General features: G+C 45.4%; 1 protein-coding gene across 1 annotated transcript in view; it reads right to left on the bottom strand.

Moving 5' to 3' along the window:
* Window positions 1-24,442, bottom strand: part of Dennd2c (DENN domain containing 2C) — a 54,674-nt gene extending 30,232 nt beyond the window's left edge. The window contains exons 1-3 of the mRNA XM_042692362.1: window positions 24,388-24,442; window positions 18,031-18,107; window positions 1,563-2,561 (exon numbers count right to left, since the gene is read on the bottom strand). Coding sequence (XP_042548296.1) covers window positions 1,563-2,383 — 821 coding nt within the window. The 5' untranslated portion in view covers window positions 2,384-2,561; window positions 18,031-18,107; window positions 24,388-24,442. The remainder of the gene's footprint in view (window positions 1-1,562; window positions 2,562-18,030; window positions 18,108-24,387) is intronic.
* Between the last annotated feature and the right edge of the window lie 1,285 nt (window positions 24,443-25,727).

The raw sequence follows: 25,727 nt of genomic DNA, 5'->3' as shown, positions 1-25,727 counted from the left end.
ATCAAGATGTACTGTATTAACTTTATAAACCATAATAATGACAATTTGCTTTGAGGTTAAAATGTATTTGTGACTTTAACTAAATATCACTATTCCACAATACTGGGAAATACGTGAAATTTATGTAATCACCTAATCTTAATTAAAAAAAAAAAAAGAAAAGTGAGAGAGGGGGTGGGTTAGGAGAGATGGGTGACAATGTTGTCAGACACCTTGTATTCATATACTGTTTTTTAGAATTGGAACTTCTTTTTTTTTTTTTTTTTAATTTTATTTTATTTTATTTGAGAACATACTGTACAGAGGGGTTACAATTACATGGGCAGGATAATGCATACATTTCTTACCAAGCATTGCAGCCTCCTCCTTTGTTTACCCTTCACCTCCCTTCCCAGCCTCCCCCCTCCCCCCCACCCAATCATACCCCACTCCCCCCCCCCACCGACATTGTAAAGCTGGTTTTGACATGACATTTTGTACTTCTCATTGTTGCAACAGGTCCACCTGAATCCTTAAACGACTTGTTTGTCCCCGTCTCCTCCACATGTTATACTGACATCAAATATAGTGAAAGCGGGGGTTACACTGTGGGGGAGGTAGAATTGGAACTTCTTTATATTTAAATAATAATAATAATAAATGTTTAAAAAAGACATGTTGTATTCATAAACTGCCATGCTGAATAGAACTCCCTCTGTACAACTACTTAAAGATTTTATTTATTTTTAATTTATTATTGTCGATCAGGGTCTGAGCTCTTTTGCTCAAGGCTAGTGTTCTACCACTTTGAGCCACAGTGCCACTTTCAGTTTTCTGACAGTTAATTGGAGATACGAGTCTCACAAACCTTTCTGTCAGGGCTGATTTTGAACCACGGCCCTCAATCTCAGCCTCCAGAGTAGCTAGGGTTACACGTGTGAGCCACTAGTGACCAGTTTATAATTTTTAAAAATTATGTGACTAACTTGTGGGTAGGGATGGGTAGGTAAGCTGGGGGAAAGAGAAGGGTGACACTGTCCAAAAAGAAGTATGCTCATTACCTGCCTTATAAAACAAAAACCCTCTGTATAACACCTTAGGAATAACAATAAATATTTTTTTAATTACAAAAAAAAATTAAACCAGGCAGGCACTAGTGGCTCACGCCTGTAATTCTAGCTACTCAGGAGGCGGAGACTGGAGGCTCATGATTCAAAGCCAGCGGGGGCAGGAAAATCTGTTAATTAACCACCACAAAGCCAGAAGTAGAGCTGTGGTTCTCCTCTACTAGAGTGCTAGCCTTCAGCAAAAAGGTCAAGGACAGTGCCCAGGCCCTGAGTTCAAGCCCCAGGACTGACACACTAAATAAACAAATAAATTTTTAAAATTCAAATCAGAAAGTTTTCTGATACTTTTATGTCAAAAAATTGTCAGAAATTTTCTAGCCTTCTACATTTTCCTCTTATTTTCTCTCCATATTAATCAACATCTATATTAAGTAAGTTCTGTTATATAAGCTGGGAAATAAAAAGTTGTCTGAAAGGGGAAACAAACTCCAAATTATCTCCTGAATAAAGACCTACCTTTTTGATCGCCCTCTGATTTTTCCACCATATTTCTTTGGTTCAGGTTCCTGAGAAGAGGCCAGAGAAGCCTCTGCACATGAATGATCTTCACAGTACTTTCTGTCACAGTTTCTTTCTTTACATGGTAGAACCCCAGACTCGGATAAATAGCGGAAGGTCCTGCGTGGCTTTGGCAAAGGGTTTATAGAAGGGCCGCACTCTTGCCCCTCAGGTTCACAATAAATATTTTCCAAGCTCTTGGTTATTCCATAAGAACTATCAAGAATTCTGTGATTCAGTTCTTTGGCGGAAGAGTCACAGTGTTGTAAAGCCATACTGAAGACTTTATCTGGGGGAAGTGCTTCTGGCTTTTTCCACAGTATCTGTGAGGTATACAAGTTTCCTGGAGGTAATGAAGTCCCTGGATCCAAAACAACTGCTTTCCAGCTCTCAATCTGTGTGACCCGAGAGAAGACCCCACTGGGGTCTTCCTCATTCTTCCAAGGGTGCCTGTCTCCACAGTCAGCTTTCTCACTTTCATCTTCACTTTGATCGCGGCTTCTGGAATCTTTCACATGGAAGCCCATGCTTGGGGAGTTGGTTACATCCAACCTTTTGCTCCTTCCCTCACCCAGAAGATTTTCCTTAGGAAGAACTTGGCGACAGTGGCCATACCTCACTCCAAAGTCCTTGGGACGCCACTTGGCTGGGCTAGAGTTGCCATTAGTCCTTCCTTCCCACTGAGAGATTTTTTGCTTGATATTTCTGCAGTGACTTCGTGACAGTGTCTGAACTGCAGAACGAGAAAAGCCAGCATCCATATTCCCGGTTGGGTGCATGGCAAGAACTGGACTTACACCATTGCCAGGGAAGTAGGAAACATTGTGTTCTTCACCCCACAGAGTGCACACCGTTTCGGAAGCGTCCTTTCACATCCAACGTGGACACATCTTTTCTTAAAGAACTATTGCAGTCATTGATCCTTGTTGAAAAGGGCTATAAGCCTATCTTGACAACCTTATTAAAATGAAACAACAAGGTTAACCCAGGTTTTTGTTGTTGTTGCTGCTGTCTTTTGTTTTGGGGAGTTGAACTCAGGACTTGGGTGCTGTCCCTCAACTTTTTCACTCAAGGCTAGCACTCTACCACTTTGAGTCACAGCACCACTTCTGGTTTTCTGGTGGTTAACTGGAGATAAAAGTCCCATGAACTTTACAGCCTTGGCTGGCTTTGAACTGCAATCCTCAAATCTCAGCCTCCTGAGTAGCTAGGATTAAGGGCGTGAGCCACTTGCCCAGCTTAACACAGTTTTTATAATATTCTGATTTAAGCATCACTAAAACATTGCCCAATCCTCCCTAAATCAGTGCACGTGTAAAAATGTGCCTGCTCACAGGTGCAGGTGGCTCAAGGTAGCAGTGTGGACAACAGGCACTCAGGGTCCAGCACTGTAGTAGCTATTGTGCCTTGGACCTTCCCATCCTGACCACACCCTTATCCCAGATCAGCAAAAACAGAGATTGGCCTTCCACTCCCAAACACCTCACTCGGCCAGTCACACAATCTGTTTCCCCAAAGATAAATCTAGCAGAACACTTTCCCCACCAATGTAGCAAAGACTTGCTCTTGAATTCTGCTGCCTTCTGGTTATAAACAGTAACAGACTCCAAAGTTCCTGAGGTAGGGTCATCCTTCCTTGAGCTTTCTCTGTGTGACCCTGATTAACAGGCAGGAAAGTATTTTAGCCTCGCTTTGTCAGTGCATCTGATCCCAAGTAATAGACATGTGAAACATTCTCTCTCTCTCTCTCTCTCTCTCTCTCCAAACTCATCTGTTTTCACTGAGACTACTCCCACAAGTCTATAGAAGAAACAGATTTAAACCAGGCAGGTGGTTCATGCCTGTCATCCCAGCTACTCAGAAGGCTGAGATCTGAGGATCATGGTTCAAAACCAGCAGGAAACTCTGTGAGACTCTTATCTCCAATAAATCACTAGAAAACCATTAGTTCGGGCTGGGAAAGTGGCTCAGTGGTAGAGTGCTTGCCTTGCATGCATTAGGCCCTGGGTTTGATTCCTCAGCACCACATAAGCAGAAAAAGCCAGAAGTGGCACTGTGGCTCAAGTGGTAGAGCGCTAGCCATGAACTGAAGAGCTGAGGGACAGCGCCCATGCCCAGAGTTCAGGCCCCACGACTGGCAAAAAAAAAGAAAGAAAGAAAACCATTAGTTTCGCTGTGGCTCAAGCAGTAGAGCACTCGCCTTGAGCTGAAGAGCTCAGGGACAGTGCCCAGGCCAAGAGTTCAAGCCCCATGACCGACAAAAAAAAAAAAAAAAGAACCAGATTTAGCTGGGTGTTGGTAGCTTACAGTCATCATCCTACTCGGGAGGCTGACATGGGGCTGACATGTGAGGATCACAGTTCTAAGCCAGCCTGGGCAGAAAAGGCTGTGAGATACCTGTCTCCAATTAACCACCAGAAACTGGAAGTGGCATTGTGGCTCAAAGTGGTATAGCGCTAGCCTTGAGCAAAAGAACTCAAGACCAGCACCCAGACCCTAAGTTCAAGCCTATGACCAACAACAACACACAAAAAATGGAAAGTAGAAGTACAGTCAAAGTGGTAGAACACCAACCTTGAGAAAAAAACTGAGCATGCAAGAGGCAAGCATTGGTGGCTCACGCCTGTCATCCTAGCTACTCAAGAGGTTGAGATCTGAGGACTGCAGTTTGAAGCCAGCCCAGGCAGAAAAATCCCTGTGAGACTCTTATCTCCAATTAACCTCTCAAAAACCAGAAGTGACACTGTGGCTCAAGTGGTAGAGCACCAGTTTTGAGCACAGAGGCTCAGGAACAGTGTTCAGGCCCTAAGTTCATTCAAGGCCCACAACCAATGAAAAAAAGAAGAGCTCTTTTCTAGCTCTTTTCTCAGCTCTCTCTCAGCTCCTTCCTTCTCTTCTCTTTCCCAGCTCTCTCTTCTCTTTCCCAGCTCTCTCTTCTCTTTCCCAGCTCTCTCTCTTTCCCAGCTCTTATTCTCAGGCCTTTCCCAGCCATGCAGAGGGCCAACATGGCCTGGTGCCAGCCGGAACGATGAATAAACCTACCCCTTACCTGAAAAAAGAAAAAAAGAAGAGAAAATGCAGGATCCCTAGTTCAAGGTCCAGTGTCCCCCGCCACACACACAGCATCCAAGCCCTGAGTTCAAGTCCCAGGACAGGAACAAAAAGAAAGAAAATATCAGACTGCTTTTTCACAAGGCAAGAAAAGTGCTATGAAACATATATGTAAAGCTTTTTTACCCCTCTCCTCTTTCAAGTTTTTTTTTTCCCTTGGCCATCAAATAATTTACTGATTCAATCTGCACCCAGTAGAGACCCAAAGAGGGCTGGAAGAGGAGTCAAGGGCCAAGGTGCCTGTGGCATTTGGAACAGTTCATGACAGTCTGTGCAAAGCATCCAGGTGTATTTTTTACTCACGATCTAGAGCTGCCTTAAGGAAAACTATCCCATCAAAAGCAGAAATTTTCATTTTATCTCTATATCAGGCAGTGTCCATTTTAAATGCAAATACCACTGAGTGGTTTGATATGAAGAAGAGCTGACGGAAAGAATTCACATGGCCTGCTGAAGGGAGCCTCGAGCTACAGAAGAGTCAAACACAAGCTACATTCAGGACAGAAGGAGGGAGGGAAAGTCTCTCTAGGCATGCAGCCAGCCAAGAACGCTCCTTGAGGGGAGCGGGGGTGAGGAGTATTTGTGGGTGAGGACACACCCTGAAAGGAATAAGGGGGGAACATCCTGTGATGTGGAACATGTGTGTGCGTGCACATGCACAAACACACACACACACATACACACATCACTCAGGTCTACTGACTACTGAAATCCTCCTTCTCCCACAAGTCAAACAGAGCATGCCAATCAATGCTCTGGCTAGGGAAGGGGCAGGGAAGTCCAGTCAGATGTCTCTGACACAGCTGCCGGGATTCCACTGCCCGGCATCTGGACTAGCATGGAGACAGCCTGGTTTCTGCCAAGCCAACGCCTCTCCCAGGTCTTCACCCAATACACCACTGTGCTGCCAGCCTGGGCCAGGCAGCACTGCTGTGCCCCTCTGCTAGGCACACAGGCCATGCATGCCCATGTGGGTATCGAGGGCCCAGCCTGGGGCAGCAAGAACTGAAGCGTGGCCGCAGGGAGGTCAGGTGTACTGGCTTGCGGAGGAGATGAGAGCCACCCTAGGAAGATGAACTCAAGCCCCCAGTGCACACTGTGTTGAATTAGTGTTTTAAGTTTCTCAGTTTATGAAAAAGTAATTTTATATTATCTGAAAGTAAGTTACTTATATGTTGCAAACCCGAATGCAACTACTAAAAGAATGTCTTTCTAAAAATACCAACAAAATGGAGGAGGAATAGCCAACAAGACCACCATCACTAACTATGGCCAACAAAAAAACCACCTTACATAGCACAAACAGAATTAAAAGGGCAAAGGGAAGCAAGCCTACCTAAGGTGCTCACACCTGCAATCCTAGCTACTCAGAAGGCTAAGAGATGAGGGTATTGGTTCGAGGCCAGCCTGGGCAAACAAATCCTGGAGATTCTTATCTCCAATTAGCCAGGAAAAATGGGAGGGATGTGGCTTAAGTGGTAAAGTGCCAGCTTTGAGTGAAAAAGTTAAGTGAGAGCACAAGGCCCTGAGATCAAACTCCAGGTTTCAACGGAACACACATACACACACACCACATACACACACCACACACATAAACACACACCACACACAGGAAAATACAACAAACAAGTCAAAGCCACAGCAGATTTTATTTTGCCGGTTGTAGAGCTTGAACTCTGGGCCTGGGGCACTGTCCCTCAGCTCTTCAGCTCAAGGCTAGCACTCTACCACTTAAATCACAGTGCAACTTCCAGCCTTTTCTGTTTATGTGGTGCTGAGGAATCAAACCCAGGGCCTCATGCATACAAGGCAAGCACTCTACCACTGAGCCACCTTCCCGGCCCCGATTTTTTTAAGCTTTTAATTTAATTTTTTGCTAGCCCTGGGGCTTGAAATCAGGGCCTGAGCACTGTCCCTGAGCTTCTTTTGCTCAAGGCTAGCACTCTACCACTTGACACAGCACCACTTCTGGCCTTTTCTGTTTATGTGGTCCTGAGGAATAGAATCTAGGGCTTCATGCATGCTAGGCAAGCACTCTACCACTGAGCCACCTTCCCAGCCCCTCAGCAGGTTTTTAAATCGGATGTATATAAAGTGGCCTAAATAATTTTCACAAAAAGAACAGTTAGATTAACAGTCTTCCTGTCTTGAAGACTTACTATAGCTAAGCAAGGAAAACAACGTACATTAAAGACTGGCCAGATACATCACCTTTACAATAAAAAAAAAAAAAAAAAAAAGACTGGCCAAACAAAAGGATCGGTGGAAGGCCCATCCCAGTAGAGAACATGTGTCTGTGTGTCAGCTGACTGCTACCCAGCAGGAGAAAGAATAACCTTTTCAATACAGAAGTGGGGTCTGGTTGTCACCCACACCATTTATAGAAACTAACCTGAGGCTGGGTGCTATCATCATAGCTACTCAGGAGGCTGAGATCTGTGGATCATGGTTTGAAGCCAGATCAGGCAAGAAAGTCGGAAAGACTTTTATCTCCAATAAACTACTCAGAAAAAGCCAGAAGTGGGGGTGTGGCTCAAGTGGTAGAGTGCTAACCTTCAAAAAAAAAAGAATCCCAGGTACAGTACCCAGGCCCTGAGTTCAAGCCTCCAGACTGGCATTAAAAAAAGAAGAAAAGACAACTAACCTGAGGAAAATAGAAACCTAAACATTAGCACTAAAACTTTAATTCAAATTTTAAAAAAAATCTCATGACTCATGAAAGAAAAAATTTTCTTACATGGAACAATTGTGTGTCAACTGACAATGACTTAAATCCAGAACATATTAACTATTACTATTAATGAGTAAGGCCAACACCACAATTAAAACCTGAGTAAGATATGAACAAACTCTTTACAAAAGATTTATGAGTAACCAATAAGCATAATAAAGCTCATGAAAAGACACACAGCATTATTAGTCATCAAGGAAATAAATGTTAAAACACTAGATACTCTAAATATATATCAGAATGGAATAAATGAAAAAGAGTGCCTGGAACTCTCAAGCACTGCTGGTATAATAGAGTATAGCCACTTTATAAAAGAACTGGGCAGTTTCTTATAGAATTAAACATATGAGTGCCATCAGACCTGATAATTATCAGTAGGTGTTTCACATGAAAGGAAAACACATCTTTACAAATACTTCTAGATGAATACTCATGACAGTTTTATTCATAATAATCCTAAACTAGAAACAACCCAAAGGTCACCATCAGGGGAATACATAAACAAATTTTAAAACAGTTACATCAAATGACTATTACTCAGCAATAAAAAGGGATAAACCAATAATATGCACAATAACATAAATATATCTCAAAAATATGTAGAGACAGCCGGGCGCCAGTGGCTCATGCCTGTAATCTTAGCTACTCAGGATACTGAGATCTGAGGGTCCAGGTTCAAAGCCAGCCCAGGCAGGAACATCCATGAGACCCTTATCTCCAGTGAACCCCCAGAAAGGTGGAAGTGGCACTGTGGCTCAAGTGGTAGAGTGCTAGCCTTGAGTACAAAATTACAGGAACAACACCTGAATTCAAGCCCCAGGACTGGCACAAAAACACCCCAAACAAACAAAAGAAACCTATGTCATAGTTACCCCTCAGACAGACAACCAGTCTTCTGTTTCCTTAAATATGAAATGAGGAAGTTGGGGTGGGGAGGCTCACACCTGTAATCCCAACTACTCAGGAGACAGAGCTATGAAGATGGCGCTTTCAAGTCAGTCTACCCAAAAAAGTCGGTGAGACTCATCTCTAATTAACCACCCAAAAGCTGGAGTGAAGCTGTGGCTCAAGTGGTAGAGCACCAAACAGAAAAAGCTAAGCAAGAGTGCACAGGCCCTGAGTTCAAGCTTAAAAGCTTCCATAAATATTGTATAAATTACATCTCAGAAAAAGTAAACACAATAAAACCTGCTCAAGAAATGGGTTGGATGGGGAGGAAAGGAAGAGTTGGGGAAAAACAAAGGAGGGGGTAACAATGCTCAATAGGAAATGTACCTTACTCATGTAACTGTAACCCCTCTGTACAGTATCTTTACAACAAAAACATTAAAAATAAAAAAGAAATGGGTTGGAATGTGAACGGTTGACGTGACTAAGTATATTATGTTAAATAGTAGTGTTATTAATTTTAATGCCTCTGGGTAGCTTTTTAATAAAGCCTACAGGTATTAATCTTAAGAACATTTGTAATCAACTTTAGCTACAAATATTTTAAAGCAAATGAGAGAACCTAATCTAATGGAGGAAAAAAAAAAACAAAAGCAAGTATCTAACTTGCTTTGACTTTTCAAACATTTCTCCTCTTGTCAGCTGTTTTTTGAATAGCAATCCTTCAAAGCAAGCACACACAGGATATCAGCCTTTATCTTACTCCCATCAGGGGAAACAGCCTTGTAAGTCACTAAAAATGATTCCCAAAATAACCCAGAAACTTTACAAATCCTTAGTACTCATCACAATATAAATGCCTTTAGCAGTTACTGTGCCTAACTACAAAACAAGAAACATAAGTGACTCTTCAAAATACGTTTAATTCTTTCACAGCTCTATCTAGTCCACTGTGATATTTATATGGGAATTTTGTGAGGTTTTCATAAATCAAAAAATGAAAAATGACAGCTGATATAATGCAGATTATACTTAGAAGTGGGAGGCACAGGCCAATGACTTAGACTAATGCTGACTTTACGTGTGTTCTGCATAGCTGGTTATGCATATTATCCATGAAACCTTCCCAGTGATTCCAGTCCCTCTTCTTTGATGCCTGTTTCCTTTAACAGGAACTACAGGCAGATTTCCCTGTCTCAGCTACATAACCCCTGGGAGCCATCCCTGTAACTAAACTAAAGGCAAATCCTAGTGGCTCTCTCTACCTTCAACTCATCTCTAACTCCAATCATTTGCACCCTTACTGTTAACACACTAATTCAGGCCACTGTCATCCCTCCCTCTCTCAGTTCTTTGTATGTATTCACTCATTCATTTGACAGTACTGGGGTCTGAACTCAGGGCCTTCTGCTCACTAGGCAGGCACATTACCACTTGCCTAACATCCCCAATCTTTTTTTTTTTTTTTTGGGTCTGGTTCTGGGGCCTGAACTCTGGGCCTGGGCGCTGTCCCTCAGCTCTTCAGCTCAAGGCTAGCTCTCTACCACTTGAGCCACAGCACCACTTCCAGCTTTTTTCTTTTTGCTTATGTGGTGCTGAGGAATCAAACGCAGGGCCTCAGGCATGCAAGGCAAGCGCTCTACCACTGAGCCACCTTCCCAGCCCCTATCCCCAATCTTTTTGTTGTTGTTGCTGTTGGTTGTAGTGCTTGAACTCTGGGCCTGGGTGCTGTCCCTCAGCATTTCAGCTCAAGGCTAGCGCTCTACCACTTGAGCTACAGTGCCACTCTGGTTTTCCGGTGGTTTATTGGAGATGAGTCACACAAGCTTTCCTGTCCAGGCTAGATTTTAACTGTGATCCTCAGATCTCAGCCTCTTGAGTAGCTAGGATTATAGGTGTGAGCCACTGGCACCTGGCCCCAATCTTTTGTATTTCATCATTTTTCAGTAGGGCATCTGGGGGGCAATCCTACTCCCTACACCTCTCATATTGCGACGTGTGTGTGTGTGTGTGTGTGTGTGTGTGTGTGTGTGTGTGTGTGTGTGTGAGTGTGATTGAGATGGAGGTCTCCATAACCTTTACCTCTAGGCTGCTTCAAACTTGAATCCTTCCTATCTCTACTCATGTAGTGGCTGGGCTTACCCTGTGCCCAGCCTCCACTGAACTGCATCTCCCCTGTCTGTCCAATCTAAACGCAGATCCTTCCTCACAGGCTTGTGCCCTGTATATTCCATGATTCGACTGTTTATTCACTGCTTGTCTCCCCCACTGAAATGTGAACCTGTTCATTAACACCTTCTCAGAGCCTAGAGGAGTATCCAGTAGCAATTCCTCAGTACATCATCTGTTAAATGGGCAACAGAATCCTTAATGTAAGAATGTTTGCCTGCTACTGTGTTTCTAATGATACGAAGTCACTTCATTTAAATATGGGGAAAATATCTTAAGAGTATTTTAAGTATAAATGAACAATATCAAATTAACTTAAATGATAGCCAGCACCACAATAATAAAAATAGTTTTCTGTCTTTTTCCCCTTTTTTTTTTTTTTCTTTTGGTGCTAATCCTGGGGCTTGAACTCAGGGCCTGTGTGCTGTCCCTGAGCTTTTGTGCTCAAGACTAGCTCTCTACCACTTCAGCTATACCTCCACTTCTGGCTTTCTGGTGGTTAATTGAAGATGAGTCCTATGGACTTTCCAGTCTGGCTGGCTTTGAACTTAAATCCTCAGATCTCAGCCTCTTGAGTAGCTAGATTACAGACTGAGTCACTGGCTACTGCTAAGCACTAGCTCATCTGTTCCTAAAAGCAATCCTTAGGGGAATGTATCTTCATTTTCTTTTTTTTTTTTTTTTTTTTGTTGGTCATGGGGCCTGAACACTATCCCTCAGCTCTTCAGCTCAAGGCCAGCACTACACTTGAGTCACAGTGCCACTTCTGGCTTTTTTTTCTGCTTATATGGTGCTGAGGAATCGAACCCAGGGCCTCATGCATGCAAGGCAAGCACTCTACCACTGAGCCACCTTCCCAGCCCTGTATCTTCATTTTCTAGATGAGAAAAATAGGCCTAGCAAGGTTAGATGTTGTGTTATTGGGAGAGTTTTTGTTCTTGCTTGCTTGCTTACTTGTTCAGTCCTGAGCTTAGGTGCTGTTACTGAGTGCTTTTTGCTTAAGGCTAGTACTCTACCACATTGAGTCACAGTGCCACTTTCGGTTTTCTGAGGATTAATTGGAGGTAAGAGTCTCACAGACTTTCCTGCCCAGGCTGGCTTTGAAATCCTCAGATCTCAGCCTCCTGAGTAGCTAGGATTACAGGCGTGAGCCACCAGCACCTAGCTGTTCTTTTTTATTCTTTTTAAGTGGAGGGTGCTGGGGATTAAAGCGAAGGCCTTGTGTATGTATGAGTTACAAACTCTACGACTAAGCTACACCCCTAAACTGAAAGCCACAAGTGTTTTTTTAATCCTTTTAATATTTTATTACTTAAAAAAGCCTTTATCATTTTCCCCAAAAAAGGTCTGTATTTTTCCTTGTTGTACAGGACATTTCTTATAAACATCAAACATATTAAGCAAGCAAAAAAAAAGTTTTTTTAATTTAGCTTTCCGACAGTGCCTTCACCACTTCCACATTTTCTGCCCATCAAGAAGGCATGTTTGATCCTGTCATGCCACAGCGGGCACTCATGCAAGCACCTGGCAGGACATGCCTTCCTGTGATCTCATAGTGCTCTACGCATGAAACTCTGGAAATTGATCTTTCCAGGTGCTTTCCCAACCTTGGTATAAACGTGAGCAATTCAGGAAAACCTACAATGCTATGTCAATGAAGTTGAGATGGGGTCACTAGCACAGGCAGTGAGGGATAACCATGTGAAGACAGGAAGAAGGCTGACAGCAACAAGGCAGAGCAGCCTCGGAGGAAACCTGCTCACCACCTGTCATCAGACCTCTGGCCTCCAGAGTTGTGAGAATTAGTTTCTGTTGCTGCAACCACCCAGTTATGGAATTTTATTACAGCATCCCTAGAAAACCAATACAAAGATTCTCAGTAACTCATCCCAAAATAGAGCTAGTAAAAAGCTAAATTTGACAGCTGTCTCTACCTTACATAAGGGTTTCTGTTAATTTGTGTGTGTCAGTAATGAACTCAGGGCCTGGGCAATGTCTCTTACCTTTTACACTCAAGGTTAGCACTCTACCACCTGAGCCACAGCTCTACTTTCCACTTTTTGCTGGTTCACTGGAGATAAGTGTTTTATAGAGCCGAGCACTGGTGGCTCATACCTGTAATCCTTGCTACTCAGGAGGCTGAGATTTGAGGATCTCGTTCAAAGCCAGCCCAGGCAGGAAAGTCCGTGAGATTGTTATCTCCAATTAACCACCAGAAAACTAGTAGTGGCACTGTGGCTCAAGTGGTAGAGTGCTTGCCTTGAGCTGAAGAGCGCAAGGATAGCACCCAAGCCCAGAGTTCAAGCCCCGCGACTGACAAAAAAAAAGTCTCACAGACTTTTCTGCTGCAGCTGACTTCAAACCACAATCCTCAGAACCACAATCCTCACACTTGTCATCCTAAGCTACTCAGGAGGCTGAGATCTGAGGATTGTGATTCAAAGCCAGCCTGGGCAGAAAAGTGTGAATTCTTATCTCCAATGAACTACCAAAAAAAACTGGAAGTGGAGCTGTGGTTTAACTGGTGAACTCTAGACTTGAGCATAAAAGCTCAGAGACAGTGCCCAAGACCCCAAGTTCAAGCTCCAAGACAGGCTCCAAAAAAAAAAAAAAAAGAAAAGAGAGAAACTCCAGGAAGATCATCATTTAGAGGGTGGCAATCATTACTTAGTAAGCATTCACACGTGCTGAGCACTATGCAAAGCATCCCCTTTACTACATCTAATCCTCACAGCCATTGACAGGAAGTTAGCATTACCCACCCTAGCAGATCTACTATTCTCCTGTGGATGAGCAGGCTGAGGCTGAACTGGATTAGTAACCTTGCTTTGCTTTTCTCTGAAGCTTGAGTGCTTTCCCATTGTGGACAACTGTTTTGTGGACAAACACAACAGTATCAACTAATACAACAGGATGTCAAATGCTTTTCCTGTCTTCTCTGCATTTCAGAAGGCCTCAAAGAACAAAATCAAGACAATAGGAGCCAGATACCCAAAAGCTGGTTCTGCTGATATCAGTTCTTCATCCTTCAAAGCTATACAGAGAATTGCAATTAATTAGCTGTGGGGATTACTAGAAAGAAAGTACTGAGGCTCACACCAGTAATCCTAGCTATTCAGGAGGCTGAGATTTGAGGATCACAGTTCAAAACCAGCCCAGGCAGGAAAATCTGTGAGATTTTTATCTCCAACTAACAATCAAAAGTAGAGCTGTGGTTTCAAGTGGTAGAGCACCAGTCTTGAGAGAAAAAAGCCATGCAGCAAAAGCACAAGGCCCCAAGTTCAAGCCAGAACCGGCATAAAAAAAGGACAGTATTGACCTGGGAATGTGGCTTCATGGTAGAGAGCTTGCCTAGCATGCATGAAGCCCTGGGTTCCATTCCTCAACACAACATACACAGAAAAAGCTGGAAGTGGCTCAAATGGTAGAGTGCTAGCCTTGAGCAAAAGAAGCTCAGGGACAGTGCTCAGGACCTGAGTTCAAGCCCCAGGACTGGCAAAAAAAAAAAAAAAAGAGAGAGAGTAATGTACCAATTTGTACTTTCCCTGCAAACATGAATTCTAGTCTCTCTTGCTGCTGCCACCCCTTGAAACGAGCCATCCTTTTAATGCCAGCCACATCGTGCCATCACACGATGGTTTCTATGTAAACTGTTCAAACTCATTTTTGTCTCTTAAGGCTATGAGGGTCTCATCACTTAGTTCAGGCTGGCACCAAACTTGAGGTCCTCCTTCCTCCCAGGCAGTTGGTATTTCAGGTATAAGGTACCATACCCAAATCTAGCTCACTTATTCCTTACCATTCTATACCACATTTCCTTTATTACTATATAATCATTATTTTAACAATGACTTGAGACATCATCCTGCTTGGTTAAATTCAGCTTTGTAAACTCCAAAATAGGCAGGTTCCCTGGCACTCAGGGTCAGTGATCGTATGTCCTGGATGGTAACTTCATTCCTGATACGTTGTAGACAAAAGAAGGGTGTGGTAGTTCACACCAGTAAGGATTATGATTCAAAACCAGTTTGAGAAAAGGAGTTCATGAGCCCCCACCTCCACCAATAAAAAAAACTGGGTGCAGTGTGCACAACTGTCATCCTGGCTAGGGCAGAAGTGGAAACACGATGACTGAAGTCCAGGCTAGCCCAGGCATAAACATAGGAGCCTATTCAAACAATAACAAAAGTGAAAAGGGGTAGACGTGTGGTTCCACACAGGTAGAGCACATGTGTAGGGGGTGAAAAGTGAGAAAAGAAGGTCAGAAAAAGCAACTTCAGAGAACCCTTCAAAGAGTTAACCAAAGTAGGCAAGTAGGCACAGGAGGTCCAGGAAAGCTATTCTTTCTTAACACAGGAAAGAAGGAAGTTATATTTAAACACTGGTGGTTAGGAGTTAGTGGAGAAACACAGCTAGAGGGCAGAGCCCCCCCCAGGCGGGAGAGGGAGGGGTGCTCAGCAGGACCCGGAGCAAGGGCTGTCATCAGGAAAAGAGCGGGAGGTCAGGCCACAGAAGGTGAGGACACAGGGGACTGGCCGGCTGAGGGTCTGCACCACCCAGGAGCTTCCCATCCTGTGGCTCCTATTTTCTCTGTAACAGCAGGCATGACTGTCTGCTGAGGGGAAGACAGAGAGAAACTAGGGTAAGGAGGGTAGCAACATCACAGGAGGAAAAGGGTCCTTGTCATGTAGCCAAGGAGAATTCAAAAGCTGGGCACCGGTGGCTCACCCCTGTAATCCTAGCTACTGAAGAGGCTGAGATCTGAATATCACAATTAAAAGTCAGGGCAAGAAAGTCCATGAGACTCTTATATCCAATTAACTATCAATAAGCTGTAAGTGACACTGTGGCTCAAAGTGATAGAGCATTAACTTGGGAGGCTGAGATCTGAAGATCGAGGTTTAAAGCCTGCATGAAAGTCCTGAGATTCTTATCTCCAATTAGCCAGCTAACAGCCAGAAGTGGAGTTGTGGTTCAAGTAGTAGAGAAAAAAGCTCTGGGAGGGCTGGGAATGTGGCTTAGTCGTAGAGTGCTTGCCTAGCATGCATGAAGCCCTGAGTTCCATTCCTCAGTACCACATAAAACAGAAAGGCCGGAAGTGGCTCTGTGGCTAAAGTGGTAGAGTGCTAGCCTTGAGGAAAAGCAGCTTGGGGGCAGTGCCCAGGTCCTGAGGACTGGCAAAAAAAAAAAAAAGCTCAGGGACAGCAGCACCCAGGACTTGCGTTCAAGCCCCAGTATGAGAGAGAGAGAGACAGAGAGAGAGAGAGAGAGAGGAGAAAGGAGAGAGAGAGGACAGAGAGGACAAAGAGAGAAGTGAGAAAGGAGAGAGAGGAGGAGAGGAGAGTGAAAGAGGAAGGAAGGGAAAGTAACCAAGGGGAGACAAATGGGAAGGGAGAAGGGGGAGAGGAATATGCAACAAAAACGAGGAAGAAGGAAGAAGGAGGGGGGAGGGAAAACTATGGAGAAAAGGAAGGAAAATGAGGTAAAGAGGCCAAGTCGAGATCGGAGTTCAAAGCTTATAGGTCAAAAAAGTCCATGTGACTTATCTCCAATAAACCAACAAAAAGCCAAAAGTGGAGCTGTTCTTCAAGTGGTACAGGACCAGCCTTGAATGGGACAGCACCCAGGCTCTGAAGTCAAGCCCCAGTACTGACACACAAAAAATAAAGCCAGGCGCCGGAGTGGCTCACACCTGTCATCCTAGCTAAGGTCTGAGGATCCTAGTTCAATGCCAGCCCAGGCAAGAAAAGTCCATGACACTCAGATCTTCATCTAATCACCAGAAAACTAGAAGTGGTCCTGTGGCTCAAAATAGTAGAGTCCTATCCCTGATCAGGAACAGCACCCAGGCCCCAAGTTCTAGTCCCCACAACTGACACACAAAAAATACACCTGGCATCACACAAGACATAGAAAACTCATTTTACAGAACAATTATCTCCTTCATATGACAAGCATGATATAAAATTAAGATCAAATATGTTTTGTCTTATTTAAGTACATTGTAGGACAAATAATATAAATTTTAGGGACTGGGAATGTGGTTCAGTGGTGGAGTACTTGCCTCACATGCATGAGGCCCTGGATTCGATTCCTCAGTACCACATACACAGAAAAAGCCGGAAGTGGCACTGTGGCTCAAGTGGTTTAGCATTCACCTTGAGCTGAAGAGCTAAGGGACAGCACCCAGGCCCAGAGTTCAAGCCCCAGGACTGGCAAAAAAAATAAAATAAAATAAAAATAAAAATCTAAAATTGGAAAAGACTTCACTTAATGACAGTTAGCACTTCCTGTTCATAAATTCAGTCCCGAAAACACCAGGACAAAACTACACACATATCAAACTCATTTCAGTGTGTTTTATCCTTTTGCTCTTAATTGTGTCAGGGTTGAAAATTCTAGCTGAAACAGTAAGGTGTTGTAAGTGGTAAAAATAGCTCTATATTCTACCCAGCAATCCAGCTTCTCTAGTCTTTTGTGTATCTCTGTGCTGTACTGGGCACTGTCTCTTAGCCTGACCCCAACAGGCTGAGGCTCTACCACTTTAGTCTCAAGGAGTTTCCTGTCTCGGCTGGCTTTGAAACATGATCCTCAGATCTCACCCTTCTGATTAGCCAGTATTACAGATGTGAGTCACTGGCACCAGCTCAATGTTTTCACATTAAGGATGAAGGACTCAATATTCCTCTATGATTTTTTTGGGGGGGTCCAGTCGTGGGGCTTGAACTCTGGGCCTGGGTGCTGCCCCTCAGCTCTTCAGCTCAAGGATAGCACTCTACCCTGAGCCACAGTGCCACTTCCGGCTTTTTTCTTTTTGCGTATGTGGTGCTGAGGAATCGAACCCAGGGCCTCTGGCATGCAAGGCAAGCGCTCTACCACTGAGCCACCTTCCCAGCCCCTCCTCTATGATTTTTTACTTGATGTTTTCTTCTTATAATAAAATAATACATTTAAAGGCAATTGACCTAGTCTGGTTTTTAAATAATGATGACTGAATGCTTAAATTATCACCCTTGAAGAATACATTTAAAATTCAAAAATAAAACTCCTTTTAGCAACAGTAAAGTCCTCCCCCACTGTGCTTGACCTTGAATTATGTTAATGTAAATAAGCTATGAAATGACAACCACCAAATTATGATTATGATCAAATTACTCAACACTCCTCCTCACATTCCCCCTTTGCTCTGCTAACCCTTAGTTTAAACAGGAGCCAACAACAAGGAGATTTTCATAAATACTGTGTTGGACAGGCACTGCTATTCTCCAGCATGCCCTGTCATTACTGCCTTTATGGACTCTAATTCAATCAGAGTATCAAGAAGTAACAAGGAATATTTAAATACAAAATCATGCTTCAGATTGCTAAGTAACCAATTCAAACATATCATACACAGCTTGAGACTTTTGTTTTCCATGCGCATGGGAACAGAGAGGATAAAAAGCAACTCACTTTAAATTGTAGCAAAAAGAACTCACACACTCACCAAACTGTTTTAAATTTTAACAGGGCACTGGTGGTACACACCTGTAATCCCAGGCAGGGAAGCAGCTGAGCAGGCAGTGGAGGCAAGATGGAGATTTCAAGGGCAGCCCTGGTAAAGCCTGTCTCAAAAGCAAAATACAAAAAAAGTAAGTGGCTGGGCATGTAGCTCACGTAGCAGAACACTCACCTAGCTTGTGGGAGGCCATAGGTTCAATCCCCACTTCCACAAAATACAAAAAAGAACTCATGTTTTCATACTGACATTACGTAAGTTAATCTATTTCTCCATAATGTCAGGTTCAAAATCAATAAAGGAAATATGTTCCATTTATGAGAACCAGGATAAATTAAATTTTTCAGATACTCATGTACTAGGATTTTGAAACAAAAAGTGTAACTTTAAAAGAACCAGGATTTGTTTTTGAACTAAGCACAAATATAACTGTTTCAAAGAACATTCATTAGTACATGACTGGCAGAGGCGGCCTGCCTATAAGCTATCCTTGGAAAACTGCCTGCTTGTGTTAGGTTGGGAGGTAAAAGTGTTTTTTTACATTTTTAAATGTGGGGAGGTGAGAGGTTCACTCCTCATCAAAGCTATCCAGGAGGCTAAGATCTGAGGATGGAGGTTTGAATCCAGCCTGGGCAAAAAAGTCTAAGTCTGATCGCTAATTAACCAGCAAAAAGCCAGAAGTGGAGGAGTGGCTCAAGTAGTAGTGTGCCAACTTTGGTGGGGAAAGGCAGAAGCTAAGGAAGAGTGCAAGGCCCTGAGTTCAAGTTCTAATACCACACACACACACACATACACACACACACACACACACACACACACACACACACACACACGGTGGGGGTGGAAAGTAAAACAAGGAAATATTTTGTGATTTTGTGATTATAGAGCTTCAAATGTGTCTACAAATAAAGTTTTACTGGAGCACAGCCCAAGCTATCTATTTACATAATTTCATCTATGGTTTCTTGCATAGGTAGTTTTAACAGACTGGCTTGCAAAGTCTAAAGTATTTACTTTACAGAAAACAAGTTAGCACCTCTACCTCAGGAAAACATGCACTTATTCTAATACTACTACCAATGAAGAAAATATGTTAGAAACATTAATTTTGAAAATGCCTTCAAAGCTGTAATGTGCTCTTTTGAGCAACCTGGGGTCATGTGACCTTCCAAAATGGCCAAGAGGTCTGGTGTCAAATCTGAGTAAGGTTGGTTGTCAGGATGGAAGAACCAGCTTACCTTATTAATATATCTAAATTTGTAAAAGTCAGCCGGGCGCTGGTGGCTCATGCCTCTAATCCTAGCTACTCAGGAGGCTGAGATCTGAGGATCACGGTTCAAAGCCACCCGGGCAGGAAAGTCTGTGAGGCATCTCCAATAAACCACTAGAAAACCAGAAGTGGCACTGTGACTCAAGTGTTAGAACACTCTCCATAAGCTGAAGAGCTAAGGGACAGTGCCCAGGCCCAGAGTTCAAGTCTCATAACCAACAAAAAAATAAATAAATAAATTTGCAAAAGTCTGAAAAGGAAGGTTTGTTTGTGCTTTCCTGCTCTACCTCTGACTTCCTGCAGAGAGCTGACAGTTATTGACAGGATATCAGGCATTCACAGGTTTGCCTCCAGGCATGTACATGCCTGGAGAATAAAAACACACACAAGAAAAATTAATTTTATAACTAGATCTACTTTCCAGAGTGGTGGTGAATTTGCCACCAAGTTGTTTTTATTTTTACAAAGAGGGGCTCCAATAACACTGGACAATTCTACTTCTGGAATAAGTGAGTGAATGACTTCCAAACTTTATGTATGAATGAGTATGTTGGCTCTGGTACTTGAACTGGGGCCCGCTTATTCTTTAGGCTCACAGCTGGTACTCCACCACTTCTACCAGTTTCAAACCTTTATTCTCAGATCTCAGCCTTCTGAGTACCTAGGATTACTTTACAGGTTTGTAAAACCACTGTTCTGAGTTGCTAATTAATTCTAAATAGTATCTCAACAAACAGCCTTACATTTCGGCTGCCTGGGGGCTGGCTACCCAGGGTCCTATCTTGGTTATCTCCACCTTAACATTCTATGGAAACTTCAAATTCAAGTTCCTTCCACATTAAAAAATAAAACAAAGTGAGAGTCTGCAACTTCCATTTCCTGCACAGGGAACAGGAAATGTGCCTCTCTCCATTTTTCCCAACCTTAAGTTTGTTATACTAAAATCCTTATTAAAACTTAAAAACAAACAAAAAATCTTTTATCCAAACATTTTCCAAGATAACAAAGAAGTCCTTCCATGTGGTGATCCTTCAGAGGTAGCTTTGTTTTGGTTTCTCTTGGTGCTGCTCTCAGGGCCTGAGCTCACGTCTGGGCTCCGTCTCTCACCTTCTTCATTCAAAGCTGGCCCTCTACCACCTGAGCTCCACTTTTGGCTTTTCGATGGTTAGGGGGAGGCAGGAGTCTCATGATCTTTCCTGCCCTTGTTGACTTTGAACTGTAATGCTCAGATCTCAGCCTTCCGAGTTGCAAGGACATAGAGCTGGTTGATTTTGAAGCTCCAATAACTTGCATCTTCACCTTATCTACCGGCTCTTCTCCACCTCAGTGCAGGGTAAACTACCCAGGCCCTCATGGTTTCATCTAGACTGCTCCTCTGTATACTTACTCGCCTATCTCCCTCCATTAGGCCTCCCTTCCCGCACCCTCCCTCTGCCTCTGCAGACTCTCCACAGTCTTCAGGATCAAATCCAAGGTCCCTAGGATGACGCTGGGCTCTCACATACCAGGTATCAGCACTTCCTTGCCTGAATCTAACGTGGTTTATAAAAACACCTAGGACTTCAAAGTGCTTCAAAAGCACTCCAGCTCCCTTCTCCATTCTGTCACGGGCATTGTCTGTCTCTGTGATTCTGCCCTGTAGTGATTACAATACATTCCTCAACACTTTCACATAACTCCCTGGTCTTTCGTCACAACTTTCACAGCTCATCAACCTCCTATTCATCCCACAAATCAAAATGCAACTATAGCATTTTTTCTTGTGTCTTAGTGCCAGTCCTAGGGCTTGAACTCAGGGCCTGGGCACTGTCCCTTGGTTTCTTCACTCAAGGCTAGTGCTCATTCACTTAAGCCACAGCTCTACTTCTAGATTTTTAGTGGTTAACTGGAGATAAGAATCTCGTGAACTTTTGTGCCCAGGCTGGCTTTGAACCTCTATCCTTAGATCTCGGCCTCCTGAGTAGCTAGAATTACAGGTGTGAGCCAACAGGGCCTGGCAAATAGATTGTATAATCCTCCCCCACCAGTGTTCCCCATTAAACCCTGCATTTTTGTTATTACACTGAAACTATAAGGATGGCAGGTTTTCTTTTGTTTTTCTGAGAGAGTTTGGCTAGGCTGGCCTCAAACAAGCTTCCTAAGTACTAGAATCACAGGCAGGGGCCATCATCATATTTGCTTTTCTTGAATCTAACATTTAACTGATGGTTTGATTATAGATACTAAAAACTCCATATTGAAAAATAAATAGCTCTTATATTGTTAAGACAATACTGTGACTGGACAGGCTGAGTGACTGGGAGTTCAGAAACAAGAAGAATCCCATGTCATTCACCAGCCCAAAAAAAAAAAATTGGATACAGAGGATAATTAAATTGTACCTTGTACATGCCTTCATCTGTATCTTGCAATACCAGTTTTTCTCTTTGCTCTCTTCTCTCTCTCTTCCCTTTCTCTGTTCCTGCAACTCCCTTTTCAAAGAAGTTCCCCCACAGAATTCTAGATACCAGTGGGATTTCATGTGTCACTGAAGCTCAGCAGTGCCCAGGTAAAGGTGAGGGTCTCTGGGGCCCGGGGACTGCCTCATGAGTCTGTTGGTCAACCACAAGTTACTCAACTTCTCTGTCTCTCAGTGAGCATCTTTCAGGATGCTGCTCTGAGGATTAAATAAAGTAATACATTCTAACAAATTCAGAATACTGCCTTGTATAGAAGAGGTCCCGGCAAATGCTAGCTGATGGCCAGGCTGTTACAATCAGCTTTCAAAACAGATTTTCTAACAATTACCTACTTAGTATAATCCCCTAGATGGAAAGAATTACACACTTGTCATAGGTGAGCACCATGTAAATGTTAAAACAATGCCAGGGATCCAACAAGTGTCAAAGACTAATGTGATTGTGAGATCCCAGGCCTGTGAGACCAGTAAGTTATAAACGGACTAATTATGGAGTAAGGGCTTAAAATCACATTTTCTTTGATTTTATTGTGGGTCATGGGGCTTGAACTCAGGGGCACTGTCCCTGAGCTTTTTCACTCAAGGCTAGTGCTCTACCACTTTAAACCACTGCGTGACTTCCAGTTTTTATATGGTTAATTGGAGATAAGAGTCTCATAGACTTTCTTGTTTGGGTTGGCTTTGAACCTCCATCCTTAGATCTCAGCCTCCAGAGTAGCTAGGATTACAGGTAATCCTGTAGCCCTGGCAACCAGCTGAGATTCTTATCTCCAATTAACTCCAGAAAAACAGAAGTGGCACTGTAGCTCAAGTGGTCAAGCACTAGCCTTGAGCAAAAGAGAACAGCGCCCATGCTCTGAATTCAAGCCCCATTAAAAAAAAAAAAAAAGTTTTATTTAGGAAATTCTTTTTTTTTTTTTGGTCATTCGTGGGGCTAGAACTCTAGGCCTGGTTGCTGTCTCTGAGCTCTTCAGCTCAAGGCTAGTGCTCTACCACTTCACCACAGTGCCACTTCTGGCTTTTTCTGTTTATGAGACGCTGAGGAATTGATCCCAGGGCCTCATGCTTGCAAGGCAAGCACTTCCCAGCCTCAGGAAATTCTTTTTTATAACTTGAACTCGGGGCCTCTCACTCATGCTTTGCTTTTCCTTTCAAGGATGGTGCTCTACCACTGGAGCCATACCTGTACTTCCTCAAGTTTTAAAATAGGAATTAGTAATGGCCCCTTGACTTGCATTTAATTTGATACAGGGGCTATAATTCTTGTCTGTAAGATTCACAACAGATTTATGTAAAATCAATGTGATATCCAGCTTCAGGAAACTGCCAGCCGGGCACTGGTGGCTCACATCTGTCATCCTAGCTACTCAGGAGGCTGAGATCTGAGGATCACAGTTGGAAGCCAACCTGGGAAGAAAAGTCCGTGAGACTCTTATCTCCAATAAACCACCAGAAAAACTGGAAGTGGCACTGTGGCTCAAAGTGGTAGAGCACTAGCTTTGAACAAAAAAGCTCAGGGGACGTAATCTGGTCCTGAGTTCAGGACCCACTACTAACAAAAAACAATGCCTATTATCAATCTGAAATATTAGTATTTTCCTTTATGTACAGAAATCTATTGCAAGCTCTCCCTGCCCCACACACAACTACTAAAAGATTAAGAAACACAATTCTTACATCTCCTGGTTTCTGCCTAAGAAATTATTCCAGAATACTCTTCAGAGTATCTCCCCATAGAAGACTGCTAGTTACAAATTGCTATTTATTTAATTCCCAACTCCTTTCTAAAACTCCAGATACACCTACTCGCAGTAAAGAAAGCAAATGTCTGTAATAAAGACTGAAGAAAAACCCACAGCGGTTGTAGGGCCTCAACTCGGGCCTGGGTGCCGCCCCTGGGCTTCCTGGGCTCAAGGCTGGCGTTCCACCACCTAAGCCACAGGGCCACTTCCAGTTTTCTGGTGGACTTTCCGGGCTGGTTTCGAATCCGGATCCTCAGAGCTCATCCTCCTGAGTGGCCGGGATGACAGGAGGCAGCACAGCGCCCGGCCGGGGTTGGTGTTTGTACCAAACTTCATAGTGAACAATTCTGCAACCACGCACGGATAGGTGCTACTCCAGAACTTTCCATCGACGGTTAAAACGGACCACACCGCCAAAGAGAACGACCTTACGGGAAGCGGCTTCCCTGGCCTGCCGGCTTGCCGGGGTACAGCTCGGGAATCGAACCCGGGATGCTGCGGCGCCCTCCCGGCCCTCGAAGACGTGCGCGGGGTGAGGGGTCGCGTCCCGCCGAGCCGCCGGGCGTGTGCGCGGGGCTTCCCGCATCCCGGGCCCAGGAACAGGGACGCCGAGGCCGCAGGGCTCGGCGGCCGCCCGCGTCCCACCCTCCCTGCCCGCCTCCCGGGCCGCCCGGGTTCCCCGCGGGCACCGGCGCGACGCGGGGCTCCGTGCGGCGGCGCGGCGTCCTCTGGCCCTCGGCGGCCTCCGCCGGCGGTCCCGCGCCCGCCCGTCCACGCGCGCCCTCTCTCCGCCGGACGGGGCCCGAGGCCGTGCCTGCCCCGGCCAGCGCTGCCCACCGGGGGCCCGACGTCCCGCGTCCTCCGCCTTCCCCGCGTCCCCCCGCCGCCGCGGCGGGCCCCGCCGCCCGGCGCCTACCTGCCCGCACCCCGCCGCCGTCCGCCCGCGAGGCTCCCGTCAGCCGCGCCGCGGCCCGCCGTCCGCCTGCCCCGCCCTCGCTGGCCGCCAGGCCCCGCCCCACCCCGAGCGGCCGGCTCCCATTGGCTGCCGTTCCCACCCTCCCGCTGGGCCCGCCCACGGAGCCACGCCGGGCAGACGGCGTGTGCGGCAGCCCTCGGCCGCCGGGACCACCGTCGCCGGGCCCGACCACACCAGCCGGGCCGGACCATACCGCCGCCCGGCCCGGCCACACCGCCGCCGGGCCCGGCAACCCCCGCCAGGCCCCGCCCCGCCCCGCCCGGCCCACGCCGCTCCTCAGGTGCGCGGCCGCCGCGCCCCGGCTGTCCGGGGTGGGAGACCCGCGAGCCGCGCCCCGCCCCGCCCGCGTGCGCACGGCTGCCCCGCGAAGCCCCCGCCGCCGCCCCCGGGGACGTTCCCGACGGCTCTCCAGACCTACCGCGGCCTCCGAGGGAGCGGGGTGCAGGGAACCGGGCTCCCTTCCCCGGGGCACGGCGGGGAAGGGAGCCCAAAAACCACGCTCCGGAGAGGACACGAGCGTGACTTGTCTGTAATCAATTTTAGACTCTGATTGTGTGTGCGTGTGCGTGCGTGTGCGTGCTGGTTCCGGGACTTGGCCCTCGCTCTTGCCTCAGTTTCCCTCCAGACGCGCTCCACCACTTGAGCCTCCCTGGGCGGCTCCCCGCGGTAGATGGGCGGGGTCTCCGGTGCGCCCCTCCCCGACCGCCGTCGGCGCGAGCCGAGCCTGCAGCCTGACAGCCAGGAAAACCACCGAGCCGAGAAGGCGACGCCCAGCTCTTGATAAAATACGTCTGATTGATTCACACTGAGTGTTCTGCCGCCACCCCATGGGTGAGGCGGCCATGCGCACAGGAGTAGTCACTGCCCTTCAAGACGGAGAACAGTGTTGGCTTAAGTGGTTGCCTGTGGCTCACGTCTGCCATCCCAGCTACTCAGGAGGCTGAGATCTGAGGATCAGGGTTCAAAGCCAGCCCGGGCAGGAACGTTCGTGAGGCTCTCACCTCCAGCTAACCAGCAAAAAGCCAGAATTGGAGCTGTGGCTCAAGTGGTGGAATGATAGTCACAGGCCTTGAGTATAAGCTCCAAAAGAGTTGAAAAAGTTCACATTTGTATTATTTTGTGGTTTTTTTTGGTTTGTTTTTTTTTTGGGGGGGGTCCAGTTGTGGGGCCTGAACTCTGGGCCTGGGCGCTGTCCCTCAGCGTTCCAGCTCAAGGCTAGCACTCTACCACTTGAGCCACAGCACCACTTCCGGCTTTTTTTTTCTTTTTGCTTATGTGGT

The sequence above is a fragment of the Dipodomys spectabilis genome, unplaced genomic scaffold (assembly GCF_019054845.1).
Source record: "Dipodomys spectabilis isolate Male_0828 unplaced genomic scaffold, ASM1905484v1 ptg000148l, whole genome shotgun sequence".
Lineage (NCBI taxonomy): Eukaryota > Metazoa > Chordata > Mammalia > Rodentia > Heteromyidae > Dipodomys > Dipodomys spectabilis.
Note: the sequence above shows the minus strand (reverse complement) of the source record. Positions and strands in the feature narration are given on the sequence as shown.